This window comes from Cornus florida, unplaced genomic scaffold (genome assembly GCF_030987335.1).
Source record: "Cornus florida cultivar Cherokee Brave unplaced genomic scaffold, ASM3098733v1 CherokeeBrave_3.0.0_Hap2_Chr04, whole genome shotgun sequence".
Classification (NCBI taxonomy): domain Eukaryota; kingdom Viridiplantae; phylum Streptophyta; class Magnoliopsida; order Cornales; family Cornaceae; genus Cornus; species Cornus florida.
The window spans coordinates 95,016,590-95,031,317 of NW_026775574.1; the positions used below are offsets into that span (position 1 = coordinate 95,016,590).

General features: G+C 35.3%; 2 protein-coding genes across 2 annotated transcripts; one reads left to right on the top strand and one right to left on the bottom strand.

Annotated features, from left to right (window-relative positions):
* Window positions 1-290: 290 nt before the first annotated feature.
* On the top strand, window positions 291-3,870 carry LOC132305396 (cation/H(+) antiporter 15). Its single transcript, XM_059803039.1, has 3 exons — window positions 291-518; window positions 783-1,778; window positions 2,474-3,870. The coding sequence occupies exons 1-3, from the start codon at window positions 291-293 to the stop codon at window positions 3,782-3,784; spliced, it is 2,535 nt and encodes an 844-aa protein (XP_059659022.1). The 3' UTR covers window positions 3,785-3,870.
* A 6,502-nt stretch (window positions 3,871-10,372) lies between these two features.
* On the bottom strand, window positions 10,373-14,541 carry LOC132305398 (14 kDa proline-rich protein DC2.15-like). Its single transcript, XM_059803040.1, has 2 exons — window positions 14,515-14,541; window positions 10,373-11,120 (listed from the first exon to the last, which is right to left on the bottom strand). Exons 1-2 carry the CDS (start codon window positions 14,539-14,541, stop codon window positions 10,614-10,616), a joined length of 534 nt encoding a protein of 177 aa, XP_059659023.1. The 3' UTR covers window positions 10,373-10,613.
* Window positions 14,542-14,728: the final 187 nt, after the last annotated feature.

A 14,728-nucleotide genomic window follows, 5' to 3' on the forward strand; every position in this document is an offset into this window, starting at 1 on the left:
GGTCGGGCAACCACCTAAACTAACTTAACTTGCTTCCATCACTCTTCCTCCTTTATTCCGCAATTCCAAATTAACTAAACAAAAAATTAAAAAATCACTAACAAAATTTCTTTCTTTCTTTTCTCAAATCTCACTCCTTTTCCAAGAGTTATACAAATTCCTTCTGCAATATTTGCCGGCAAATATTATAAAAAAACACTAATTGTGTAAGTTCTTTATATTTTGAAGGTTTGTGGTGGTGTTGGTGGTTGTCACAGCAGTGGTGGTGGTGCAAAAGGTGGCGGACAAAAATGTCAGGGCAGGAGCTGATAAATACAACGGGAAACAAAACGGATAACACCATAGTTTGCTATGCACCGACGATGATAACAACAAATGGGATATGGCAGGGTGACAATCCTTTAGATTATTCTCTCCCTCTCTTCATCCTGCAATTAACTTTGGTTGTTGTTACCACTCATGTTCTTGTTTTTTTATTGAAACCCTTTCGACAGCCTCGGGTCATCTCTGAGATCATTGTAAGTATAATTTTCTTTCTATCTAATTAATATCATGACAATATATATATATATATATATATATATATATATATATGACAAAATGTGTTTCCAAAGCATGTCAAATTTTAATCACAAATTGGAAGAAGACCAATGCATAAATGATGACAATCGTAAAATATATATATATATATATATATTAATTTCCTATATCAAAGTAACAAATTTAGATTTAAATAATAAATAAACCAAATGGTCATTTATGATATGTGCAAATGGTGACAGGGTGGAGTAATATTAGGCCCATCAATATTAGGGCAAAGCAAGGGCTTTGCCAACACAGTATTCCCTCTAAGAAGTGTGATGGTGCTTGAGACAATGGCAAACGTGGGCCTCCTCTACTTCCTCTTCCTCGTCGGCGTCGAAATGGACCTCTCCGTCGTCCGTCGCACCGGCAAAAAGGCCATGGCCATAGCCATTGCCGGCATGGTCTTGCCATTCATCATCGGAATTTCCTTCTCCTTCATTCTGCACCAAAGAACGCAGGTCATGAAACAAGGCACCTTCATCCTCTTCCTCGGCGTGGCCCTCTCCGTCACCGCCTTCCCGGTCCTCGCCCGGATCCTCGCCGAGCTCAAGCTCCTCAACACCGAGATAGGCCGGATTGCCATGTCGTCCGCCCTCGTCAACGACATGTGTGCATGGGTTCTTTTAGCCTTTGCCATAGCCTTGGCCGAGAACCAGTTCACTACCTTGGCTTCTCTCTGGGTGATCCTTTCGAGCGGGGCTTTCGTCGTATTCTGCATCTTCGTTGTCCGGCCGATGATCTCATGGATGATCCGGCGAACCCCGGAAGGCGAAACGGTCAGTGAATTCTATATATGTCTGATTCTGACGGGGGTTATGATAGCTGGTTTTATTACTGATGCCATTGGAACACATTCTGTGTTTGGAGCATTTGTGTTTGGGCTAATAATCCCAAATGGACCACTTGGTGTGACTCTTATAGAGAAGCTTGAAGACTTTGTTTCAGGGCTTTTGTTGCCTTTGTTCTTTGCAATGAGTGGGCTTAAGACTGATATTACTACAATAAATGGTGCTTCTACTTGGGCAATTCTAGGTGTTGTCATTATTCTTTCTTGTGCAGGCAAAGTTGCTGGGACTCTTCTTGTTGCTCTCTACTACCAAATGCCTTTTCATGAAGGGGTTACACTTGGTTTGCTAATGAACACCAAAGGCCTTGTGGAAATGATTGTGCTCAATGTGGGCAAGGACCAAAAGGTACTCTCTCTCTCATGTATCATGTATGGAACACTCTGATATGCCAAAGATGAAAATATACAACAACACAGGTATTTTACACATGGCATCCCGTCTAATACACAGTCATGTTTTTTCATGAAAACTATTCATTTCTCGTGTAATTTAAAAGTTAAATGATTGTGTATTGGGCGCAGGTACCCACGTGTAAGTAGTCATGAGATATTATATACTTTCTATGCTCAAAAGGATCCAAATCATTTCCTGTGCACGGCACGGTGAGTAGAGAGTGAATCACACCATATGAGGTGAGATTCACTCTATTTGTGAGGACTATACCTCAAATGGGCAAACCATCCTCTTCGAGGTTAAGATGGTGTCACAATTAGAATCTAGTATATATATTTATAATATAAAGAAGAAATTATACTAAACACCCAACTACTTCTTGTAAAATAAGCTCTTCAACTATATATTAATTGTTGCAATTTTCAAAAAGCTCACATTGCATATAATTGAGGGGTGTTAGTGCACTTTTGCCAAAATACCAATATATATATATATATATATATATAGTCTAACTTCCTGAGCCAACTGAAGAAATCCTCTGTTTCTCTTAATTAATGTAAAATTTTCATTTCAACGTGTTGAGGGGGAAAAGATTTTTGATCTATATGACAATGCTCAAACATTGAAATTTGTTGTTGTGCATACAGGTCTTAGATGATCAATCATTTGCAATCATGGTGATTGTAGCCGTGGTCATGACCGGAATCATCACTCCCATTGTAACCATAATCTACAGACCAGCCAGAAGATTCGTCCCATACAAACGCAGAACAATTCAAAGATCCAAACCAGACAGTGAGCTTCGAGTCCTAGTCTGTGTCCACACCCCTCGAAACGTCCCCACCATCATCAACCTCATCGAAGCCTCCCACCCCACCAAGAAATCCCCAATCTGCATCTACGTCCTCCACCTCGTCGAGCTCACCGGCCGCGCTTCTGCCATGCTCATTGTCCACAACACCCGCAAATCCGGCCGCCCCGCCCTCAACCGGACCCAAGCCCAGTCCGACCACATCATAAATGCCTTCGAGAACTTCGAGCAGCACGTCGGATGCGTCTCTATTCAGCCACTCACCGCCATTTCCCCATACTCCACCATGCACGAGGACATTTGCAGTGTGGCTGAGGACAAGCGCGTGGCTCTCATAATCATCCCATTTCACAAACAACAAACAGTTGATGGTGGAATGGAGGCTACAAACCCTGCATTTAGGACTATCAACCAAAACGTGCTAGCTAACGCGCCATGCTCGGTGGGCATATTGGTGGACCGGGGACTGAACGGCTCAACACGCCTGGCGGCGAACCAGGTGTCCCACCATGTAGCAGTGTTGTTTTTCGGGGGACAGGACTGTAGGGAGGCGTTATCGTATGCATGGAGAATGTGTGAGCATCCCGGAATTAGTCTCACTGTAATGAGGTTCATTCCCGGAGAAGAGGCCATGGAACCAACCATGCAGGCTAGTGATAATAGCACTCTCAACCCTAGGGTTTTAACAGTGCTGACGGACAGTGACAGAGAGAAGCAGATAGATGAGGACTTCATAAATGATTTTAGGGTTAGGATTGCAAGTGATGAATGCATTGATTTTGTTGAAAAAGTGGTGAACAATGGGGAGGAGACAGTTGCTGCAATAAGGTCTATAGACAACATACATGATTTATTCATCGTTGGTAGAGGCCAAGGGGTAATATCGCCGTTGACGGCGGGGTTGACAGACTGGAGCGAGTGCCCGGAGCTCGGGGCTATCGGAGATTTATTAGCCTCTTCGGATTTTGCAGCCACGTTTTCGGTGTTGGTGGTGCAACAGTACATGGGGATCGGACAAGGGGACGGACTTGGGACTCCGGACAGTCTTTCGAGTGAAAATAATGATCAATTTGGCAACTTCAGAGAGAATCGGCGGTCACCGGTGCCACAGGCAAGGGGGGCGGAGATGTTCCATTCACATGCTTGAAGATGAGGAGATGTTGTTTAGGGTTTCAATTTTTCAGGAGGTAATGGTGATGATAATTATAGCTTTGTTGTTTGTAAATTCATGGTTTGACATGTAATGGGATATACTACAATGGCTAAGTTGTACAAGTACTTGTAGGCAGTAGGATTAGTGGCATTTGGAATATAGATGCAAGAAAGTACATGCAGCCTTGTTCTTCGATCTTCTTAGTTTATGGTCTTAATTGCACTTAACCCTTCTACTATTACTACATACTCTGGCTGTCCCAATTCACGTGAGATGTCCACTTTTAAAACTCTAAACTTTTTAAGAGATGAATTTTTAATATCTTTATATTGCATTGGTAATAATGAAAATTTTAAATTTATCTCTGTATGAAGGTAGTGTTGTTATTTTTTACTTTTATCCTTTCAATGTAGTAATAAAGGTATATTGGAAAGGTTACAAAATATATTGATTTTTTTATTGTAGGGTTGTAGCAGCTGTGGATGGTAAAAGTGGGGATCCATCTGTAATATATAGAAAGGAACTCTCAAATCTGGGATTGTTTGTTGACAGAAATCGAGAGTTTCTGATAATCTTTCATATCTAACCGTTAGAATTTAGCAGAGAAAGAAAGAAACCCCAATTAGGAAATGTTTGGCACCAAAAATCAACCTACACAAGTTGTAAGTGGTAGAGTGCATGGCCTTGCTGCTAGGATCTATTGACATTCAGCTATCTGTTCATCAAAAAAATAAATAGAAAAAGAAGAATTACACAGGCCAATGATTAAGCAGTGTAGATTCTAACTTTTCAAAAAGGAGTCATGGGTTCGTATTTAAGTGGATGCAGAGTGCATAGGTGAATTGCTTTAACTTCTAAAAAAAATGTTACGATAATGTACCACTTTTTATTATACATTGGGATTATATTTGCCATGTCAGCATAAAATGACAGTACTAAGGGGTTATGTCAAATAAACCTGATTTATATATATATAATGTAAATATGGTCAAGTGCACATTCTTATGAGTAAAATTAATTTTAGGAATTTTTACACATAAATGTATTTATGGACCCATATTAACTATATGATGAAGTCAAAGTATTGAAGTTTCTTAAAAATGAAGTTTACTGAATTGTTGATGTGGCAATGAACTTTTACTACTCATTATACTTTGTTACCTAAAATACCCTTTATACTGTTTAAATCAAATTACTTCATTACCCCCTTCATTTATCAGGCACACAAATTAACTCTCTCCCCTGCTGCATCTCACCACACAGCTAGCTGAATATTGAAGCTTAAATATTTTCTTCTGGGTTTGTGAAGTTTTGGGAACATTTTGGTCTTCAAAGTTCTGTGCAGAAAGACTTTAGAGAGAGAACAAAGTGGTTCCTTTTGGGATATTTTGGATGCGGATGTAATGGCCAGAAAGTGGTTTATGGGATTTGTGTTGATAAATAAATGAAATGGGGATAATAAGGTAAATTGATTCAACCAGAACAAGGGTACTTTAGGCAACAAAATATAATGAACATTGAATTGCCACGTCACTAATTCAGTCAACTTCATTTTTCTGAGACTTCAATACTTTGACTGCATGATATAGTGAATATGGGTCCATAAATACACTTTTTTGTAAAAATCCCAATTTTAAATAGCGTGGAAGGTAATGCACAAACCCTTTTCTTAGTTTCTTCTTACACTAGCTTGTTAAAGTCTCACTAAAATTCGTCCAACTCACTAGGATCAAAAGCCAAATTTTCACTATAACTTAATGAAATGCATAAAAAGTGTCTCTCTCATTATATATGGAATTAATTAACCATGGTGAGGAGACATTTTTTTTACTGCATCAGAAAATCTTCGTATTCAATCTCTCTTCGCAACGCAATAAAGAAGTCAACTTTTTCTCAACATCTGTCTTTTAAGTCATTGATCTCATAAAGTGTCTTCGTATATGTGATATAGGGATCATTCTATATCATATTGGTACAGATAATTTTTCTATGAACTGATATGCAACAGCTGCTAAGAGAAAGAGATGTGTATATAACTCTTATAACGATGATCATTTAGTGTGAGTTTTTTTTTTTTACGATAATATATATATAATTTGTATGCATAAATATACTTCTGCCGACATCTGAAAGCGACAAAGAGAGAGATATGTACCTTATTTGTTTGATAATGACATTTGGGCGAAGCTAAGTAGAGATAGATAGAGTGGAATCAACTATTTTTGTGCATCTTATTTAAATATGTACAAAAATAGTTGGGAAATAAGAATATATTGACGTTACTCGGAATACAATGCCAAACATCATGAATGTTGATGTGATATATGTTTTCATGTATGAGAAAATGTCATAAAACCTCACATATGGCCAATGGTTCGGACATTCGATTTGTGTATGTAGTTAAAATCCATAACCAGCTTGAGATGTTGGACCGTCAATGTTCATGCGCTATATCTCTCAGCTCAAAGATTTTATAGCGACATTGAAGATGAGCCAAACCACTCATCTCAGCTCAAAATTTAGTCTCCAGAGTGGAACTTGCACATCCACAAACATGTAAAAGTTACTAATTTGTGTGTATTCTGTGGCATCAAAATTGACTAGAGAAATGTTGAGATGTATGTTAGAAAAATATTGGAATACAATGCTAAACGTCACAATATTTTCGTAACATATATAACTAATTCTCTTCATTGGTTGGGATAGATATACTATAGCGCATGAAATAAATTTTGAATTTTAGCGTATGGAGACCTTGTTTTCACAACGAATTCAGATAGACTCCTGTGGAGGGGATCATGTATCTTAGTCCTGTGTTGATATAAATTATTAGTGTAACACATTAAATCGTAAAGATACGTGAAAAAGTTGTTATTATTACGTAAGTGATATAAAATTATTACATAAATGATATAAAGTTATTGCATAAGCCATATGAATTATTATTGCATTAGCAATTTAAATGGAATAAAACGCGACATAGGATGACATGAAACCTGATTTATATATCTCTCAAGTCAAAACTTTGGCAGTAACCCTTTTCTTAGTTTCTTATTTCACTAGCTTCTTAAAGTCTCACTAAAATTATGAAGAGATCGATTAGATTCAGCTAATTCGCTAGGCTTTTTTTATGTAAGAAAAACTCACACATCAACTTTTGCTCCTACAAGGACTTGAAACTTCTAGCTTTAACTTTTTTATTCAGAGGACTTAAACCTTCTTACTTTAACTTTCTTTAAGTTCAGAATGTGAGAAAATATCACTAAGCTAGAATAAAAAAGTTCAGCAGACAAGAAAATACCACTAAATTAAAAAGTTCTTGATGAACTCACTAGGATCAAAATAACAAAAAGGCTCAAAGCCTATATTGGCTAAACGTAAGAAGCCCAAGAAATCATAAACAGCCAAAACACAAAACAAATAAATAAATAAAGACCAACCGAACAACGATTGTGAGAGGACCATACCATGAATTCTATATCATATTACATGGAAATATTATAAGTAGTGATTTTGGAATTGAATTGAATTCAATTTAAGTGCGAAGGATGGTGGGTTTTATCACATGATTAATTCGGTCGTTAAATTATTATTCAAATATAGAAAGGATATGTCTATTTATTGTTGATTCACTTCAACAGTGAAGGTCTAAGTACTATCCTTCAAATATAATTAGTAAAGATAATTTTTCTACGAATAAGAGTAAATGTGTGAGTTTCTTACTTAAATAAAAATTGAATAAATAAATATAAATATATTTATGCCGACCTCTGAAAGCGAAAGAAAGAGATGTGTGGGTACCTTATTTGTTTGATAATGACATTTGTGGGAAGCAAAGTAGAGATGGAAAGAGTGGAATCAATTATTTTTGTGCATCTTATTTAAAGAAGGGTAAGCACAAAAATAGTTCGGAAATAATAATATACTGACCTTCCTCCGCAGACAATACTAAACATCATGAATGTTGATGTGATATAGTTTTCTTGTATGAGAAAATGTCATAAAACCACCTCACATATGCCCAAGGGTTCGTACATTCGATTTGTGTATGGAGTTAAAATCCATGACCAGCTTGAGACTATATCTCTCAGCACAAAGATTTTGTAGCACCGTTGAAGATGGGTCAAACCACTCATCTCAGCTCAAAATTTGTTCTCCAGAGTGAAACATGCACATCCACAACATCTAAAGTTAATAATTTATGTGTATTCTATAGCATCAAAATTCACTCATGTGGACGTTACAAAAATATTAAAATGTAAAGTTAAACGTTATAATATTTTGATAATGTATATCATTAATTCTCTTCACTAATTGGAACAAATATACTATAACTCAAAAGAGGATTTTAATCCGTATTCTATGCACTTAGAAAATTAATTTCTAAATCATACAATTTTGAATTTTAGCATATGTAGACCATGTTTTCACGGCGAATTCAGATCAGCTCTGTGAAGGGGATCTTGTGTCTTAACCCATTAACTTAATCGTGCAAAACTTTTTTTCTTGCAAAACAACTTTTTCTTTGTTTTTTCACAAGTTTATATATAATTGGCAACAACAACATACAATCAAATCCCTCTCAAAAATTAGTATTGTCATCTCCGTTGTTGTTGTTGTGTTTTTTTTTTTTTTTTTCAAAGTTTCGTTTCTCTTAAACTAATAATTAGTTATACTTTTTCCTAAGAAAATAGAATGAAGTTTTATTTTAAATATAAATAATTATATTATTAAATTTAATAATTCAACATTTTACTATTTCTTTGCTAAAAATAGACATTATAAAATACAAATTCATTTATTTTTTTAGTACTTGAAATCATAAAAGTAATTTTGGTATGATCAGTCACTTTTCTCTTACTTTCATACTATTCAAAATAACAAATTAATATTTTCCTACAATTTTCTTAAATAAATTTTTATTCAAACCAAATACATGCTAGAAAATAATTTTTATTTTCATTCACTTCACTTTTTTTTTTCTTTTTTTTATTTTTTATTTTCTTGCTTATTTTCATCAAACCAAATGGAGCCTTAGCAATTTAAATGAAATAAAATGCCACACAGATGACATGACACAAGAAAGCATCCGAATTAACATAAATTTAATTTCTTTGCGTGGTATACATTTCACCTTATATTTTAAACTTATCATTTATTATAGTCTTTTTCAATTTATGCAGTCCATAAATGACTTATTGACATACACATGCATTAAAATGAGAATTGTAAAACCTCAATTTTTTAATTCTATTTTTAAAAATTGAATCATTGCTGGGTTTTCTGGAATTGCTAAAATAAACCTCAATTTCACATTCATTTGTTTATTCTCTTCGGTCGTCAATTCTGTACTAAAAAACATCATCTCAAGTCAGTGATGGCTAATTAACAACACCTATTAATAATTATATGAATTCCGAAATTGGTCGTGTGATCTGTTCACTCTATAAGATTTTTTTTGTATTTATTCCCTTTTTGATAGGATAAGTTTTATTACTCGAAAACCAAAGATGCGGAACAAGACTTGAGTAACATAACAAAAATGTAGTCCATCGTTTTAATGATCTATATATATATATATATATATATATATATATATATATATATATATATATATTTATATTGCACGGTAGAATAAATATCACTAAGTTACAGTAACATTTTTTCAGATTCAATTACTATATTTTTTTGTGGCTTTGATTTTGTGGAACTCCAAATAATATATATATATACTAAGTTACAGTAACATTTTTTCAGATTCAATTACTATATTTTTTTGTGGCTTTGATTTTGTGGAACTCCAAATAATATATATATATATTATTTGGAGTTCCACAAAATCAAAGCCACAAAAAAATATAGTAATTGAATCTGAAAAAATGTTACTGTAACTTAGTGATATTTATTCTACCGTCCAATATAAATATAAAAGGTGAAGGCTCGGTTCTTAATAAGGACAAATGAGTTGAGGATAGTTACATTTACCAAAAAAAACGGTTATAAATGTCATAGCGTCCCATCCTAGTAGTACTGTAATTTTTTAACACATTAATTTCATTTTTCAATCCACCTATTTATTTCTCAATATATTAATTCTATTTTTCTACACGTTAACTCTAGCTAAAATAGATAAATTTAATGTGTTGAAAACAGATTTAAAAAAGGTTTAACACACTAGATTATCCCGGCTCTATATTAGATTTGGGAGCATAGAGCAAGTGTCATAGAATTAGAATCGAAAGAAATTCAGTTTTGTATGGTACACAGATACAAAGACCATAAATAGAGCATAATGAAAAAATATAAGAATCACGACTCCAAATAATTAAGAAAAGACTTAATTGTGTATTGATCACTGTGAAAGTAAGTTGTTTAAATTATTGATCTTTCTTCTTTACCATTAAACAGAAAAATAGACAAGGGATGAATCTAAAGCCTAAAATATTGTAGAATTTGACTTGGCCCTATTTGCTGGGCCTTGGTTAGTAGCACTTGTTAATCTTTTTCCATCAAGAAGTAAAAAATAAATAAATAAATAAAAGAAAAAAAAAAAAATTTAACCCAAAAATAACATCTCACATCTTTGTTAAAAGACCTTTATTGCTAGAATATAGAAAATAGTATATATGAGAAAGAAAATGATCATATATAGCCTTCTTGAAATCAACAGTTTTGGCCAAACAACATTAATAAAAACAGCAATGACATGCACTAATTATAAGTGCTTCAAACAATAATAATCCAAATACCAAACACACCAAGAAAGAAAAGAGAAAGAAAAGCTTATGAAGTAGAGAAATTGTGGAACATAGAGTGATCAACTCTAAGCACATTGGAAGCCACTTGGGACCTTCTTTCCACAGTAGTTGAGCAGCAAGCTCAACGAAACCGGAACGTTGAGGTTGATTCCGAGGATGTTAGCTTTAATGGCGGTGCAAAGGCACACTGCGGCCTCGAGATCAGCAAGACCCTCAATGAGGCTGCAGCATGGAGTCTTGGGTGGGGTTCCAACCACAAGGTGCACCAAATCATTCAACAAGTTGGCGCACACACCCAACTTGAGTGTGTCCTTAGGGCAAGTGGCCTTAGCCGGTGCCGGTACTGCCGGTGGGCTCTTTGGGGGCTTGGGGTGGGGGTGCTTGGGACTCTTTGGTGGTGGTGGGCATGGGACATAGGTTGAGCTCACCAAAGTGAAGAAGAGGAGGTTGAGTATGAGAAAAAGTGTAGTTGATGTCATTGCTTCAAAGCTAGCTAGACGCAAAAACACTTGTGGTGTGTGAAACTTTGTGTTTAGAGGGTGTGTTTGGTGATATGGAAATGGTGAAGTGGGCTAGGGTTTTATAGATAGAAATATTGATTTATTTTGTATTTTTTATTTTGTGGAATATATGAAGAAAATACAGAGAACCGTGTGGGCACATTGGTATCAAAATGTGGAATGTCCAAGACAAGTTGGAGAGGCCAACTTGGAGGGATAAGCTTTCAAGGATTAAAGAGTTTGGAGTTTTGTGAATTGATTAGTTGTCAATTTCTCTCACATGCAGAGAGAGAGAAAATAATGTCTGACTGATCTAACAATATTCAAGTGGTTCATACTTTCATGCAAGGGTGGGGTATATAGAGACTTTTTATTTTTTGGAATGAACATGGTGGGTTTAATAGGTTATTATTGCTTGATAATATTCTATAATCTGTATATGAATTATGAGATCTCAAGGTTTCCAGATCTCTATCATTTGGCATTTGGATCTTTGTGTTGTTGTGGCGAAAATAAAAAACAAATTCTAACAGAGTTGTGCTTTTACTGTCTATACAGAATCCAATGTGTTTTTCTTTCCGTAGAAACAAAAACTCTAATACTCTGTTCGATGCGAAAGAAAAATTTTGGATGGAAAGGAGAGGGGAAAGGAAGGATGGATGAGACGTTCCTAGAGAAGAGATTGTCAGGTAAAACAATCCTTCTTTACCGCTGGATGGCCCTAACGAGATGGGTGTCTTCCTCGCCCGCTCTTGATGTCTGTCTTGGACCTACTAGATTGATTTATAATGTAAGGATCTCCTGCTATCCCGGTAAATGTAATTGGTATGAATGCTTGTTTAAATGGAATCGTAATTGTGCCTCGCTCTAGCCCTAAACCCAGAGAAAATGATGGATAAGACAATCCTAGAAAAGAGATTGTATCATTCTCTTTTTTGGTTCAGTGTATTCGTCAGGAAAAATGGAAGAGAATTCTAATTTAGGATATTAGAAATTTAATGTGTTTGTCTAATTTAGGATATTAGTAATTTAAAACTTGTATAATAACCTCACTTATATTACCTTCTTTCTTCCGCACATATTTGGAAAGATAAAAATTTATAAAAGAGAAAAGATGACTCATCCCTTAATATTTATTAGACTAACTATTTTGGATTCTCATTTGCCCTAAATAAAGCTTTAAAAGGAAAGTTTGACCGTCTCGGAAGTGGATCTCCTCCTGTTTGATGCACAAGCATGGAGCCCAAAGCAAGCCCGATGTTGGGGCTCCACACAACCCGCTTTAGACTACGTTATGTGCACCAAAACAGCGGGACTCCATGCAGCCCGCTTTAGACTATATGATGTGCACCAAAACGACTTAATTTTGAAGAACACCACCCAGGATCTGGAGGGAATCCGTCAACCTCGGGAGGGAATCCGTCTCACCCTAATTTCAACTGCAACTGTTTTGGCAGTGTAACAGAAAATAACAGTTGATATAAAGCTTGTAATGTAGTTGATTCTTGGCACCTTACTAGTTCGTACATCAATGGCCCATCTTAGTGCTTCCTACGCGCTCTGTGTTTTCTTCTTTCATTGTTGTAAAGGTGGCTCTCTCTGGTTGTTGGGTTGTTTTCAGATTCTTTGTCAATGTCTTGTTTGATCCTGTTTCTCGTTGGCCCGGGAAGGCCATGTTCTTGGGTGGTCGTCCCCAGATTTTTGTGTATTATCCCTGTTCTTTATATACACTTTAACTTTACCCAAACCAAAATAATAAATAAATAAAAATGAAAGATTAGAAAAAGATGGTGAGGAATAAAAGTGATGTACCGGTAAAAAAAATAATTTAATAAATATGATTTTTCATATTTCAAACACTATAGTTTAGTGATATTTTTTAACCTTTCGAAGTAAAAGATTGGGAATCCATCGGTCATATAGACAAAGTAGGTGCGTCAGAGTTTCAACTAAGGAAAAAAAATAAATAGAAAGTAAATGAATTCATAATACATTTAATTAATTCGCAATAAGTCATCCGGACATGATCGAGAAGATCTTTTCCCACATTAACTATTGATAAACGAAAAATTAACCATCAATTTCCAAAAATAAAAATTCCTAAATAAATAACCATCAAGAATACTTCATCTAAAAAGTGGAATGGTCAAGTTATATACTTTGTCATGCATCTAATGCTTTGGTTTACTATACATCACAGTTTTACATTAACATAATCTATCCACCAGAAAAGCTCAGAGCTTCATACGAAAAAAAAAAAAAAAAAAAAACACAAATTATTTAGCAAATTACTGCGTTTGGATTACAAAAGGGCATGTATTGATTGTATAACCTCCCCGTTCTCAAAAATGAGGGGATGAGGGGAGGAGTTCGGTGTCGGCGTGACAATTTCAGAGCAAATTACTGCTATGAAAGAAACCATGAGTCGTGAATAATGTAAAGTCAAAACCATTGTGGGATTGAGTACAAGTTCAACATATATCTGAATTCAGGGCAGTCACATGGATGAATAAACAAGTACAATTATATATGTCTTTTAGCAATCACACCTACATCGTAAAAATACCAATTTTTCTTTGCCATGTCACCAAAAATCATGCAAGGATGCACATGAAACCTGTAGTAAATTTTAACAGTGTATCGTGTATCGCCTCAATTTACCATGACAAGGAAGCAAAAATCCAGTAAGAGAAACAAAGTAAAAAATCAAATACTTAATACATTTACATAATTCCAGCACACAGAATCTAAATTCTACTACGCGTTTTTTCTGTGACCAGCCCCACAATGCATCGTCTCTGTTCAGCCAATATGACAATGTGCAAAGCTATAGGCTTGTCCATACAAATTGACAATGACAACACAATAGGTTTTGACTCAAACCCACCAAAATCAATCAACATATCCGTGATATGAATGAGATATGAGATTACCAATCGATTAACGTTTTGTTATCTGAATAAGATCGTCTTTACCAGAAGTATCTCATCATCTAATCAGCAGTTAATATATCTCCAAAATTAAATATCTCTAACGAATACGACGACGTAAGGCAGCTATATTTGACTTCCATGGATCCCCGTGATTGGAGCACATAGGAGAATCTGAACTACACTACAATACAACTGAATTGGACAATTCTTGCATATAACAATTTTCTTTTCCAGCTATTCAGATTCAAATTGAGTATCCAAAAATAGCAAAATAGGAAAATAATATCAAACCTTACATATAAAATGAAGACAATGAGAATTACACTGAAGAACAAATTGCAAGCATAGACTCATCAGAAATTCCAATAAGTTCCTAATCTAGAAGCTCCTTTCTATGCCACACAACTACAACACGCACACAAAGACCAATTGTCAATAGCATAATCAAATCATAGTATGACCTCTTACATATAAAGCCATGTGAGTCATGAGAGGTTGACAACTCATTTGACATGTGACACGACGACTCTTACAGCAGCACCAGCTTTCAAAGGGTCCATTTTAAAAGCCAATGCATGTATCGACTTTCTTATGCTACAGCAGCTACTATGCCCCCACCAAATTCTCTGAATACCGGTTAAATCCAATAGCACAAGCATAATGGTCTACATGACTTTCCCCTACTATCATTCTTTCCTGTCCATTATTGTTCTTGATTTTTAGAAGGCCCGAGATGCATTATAATAT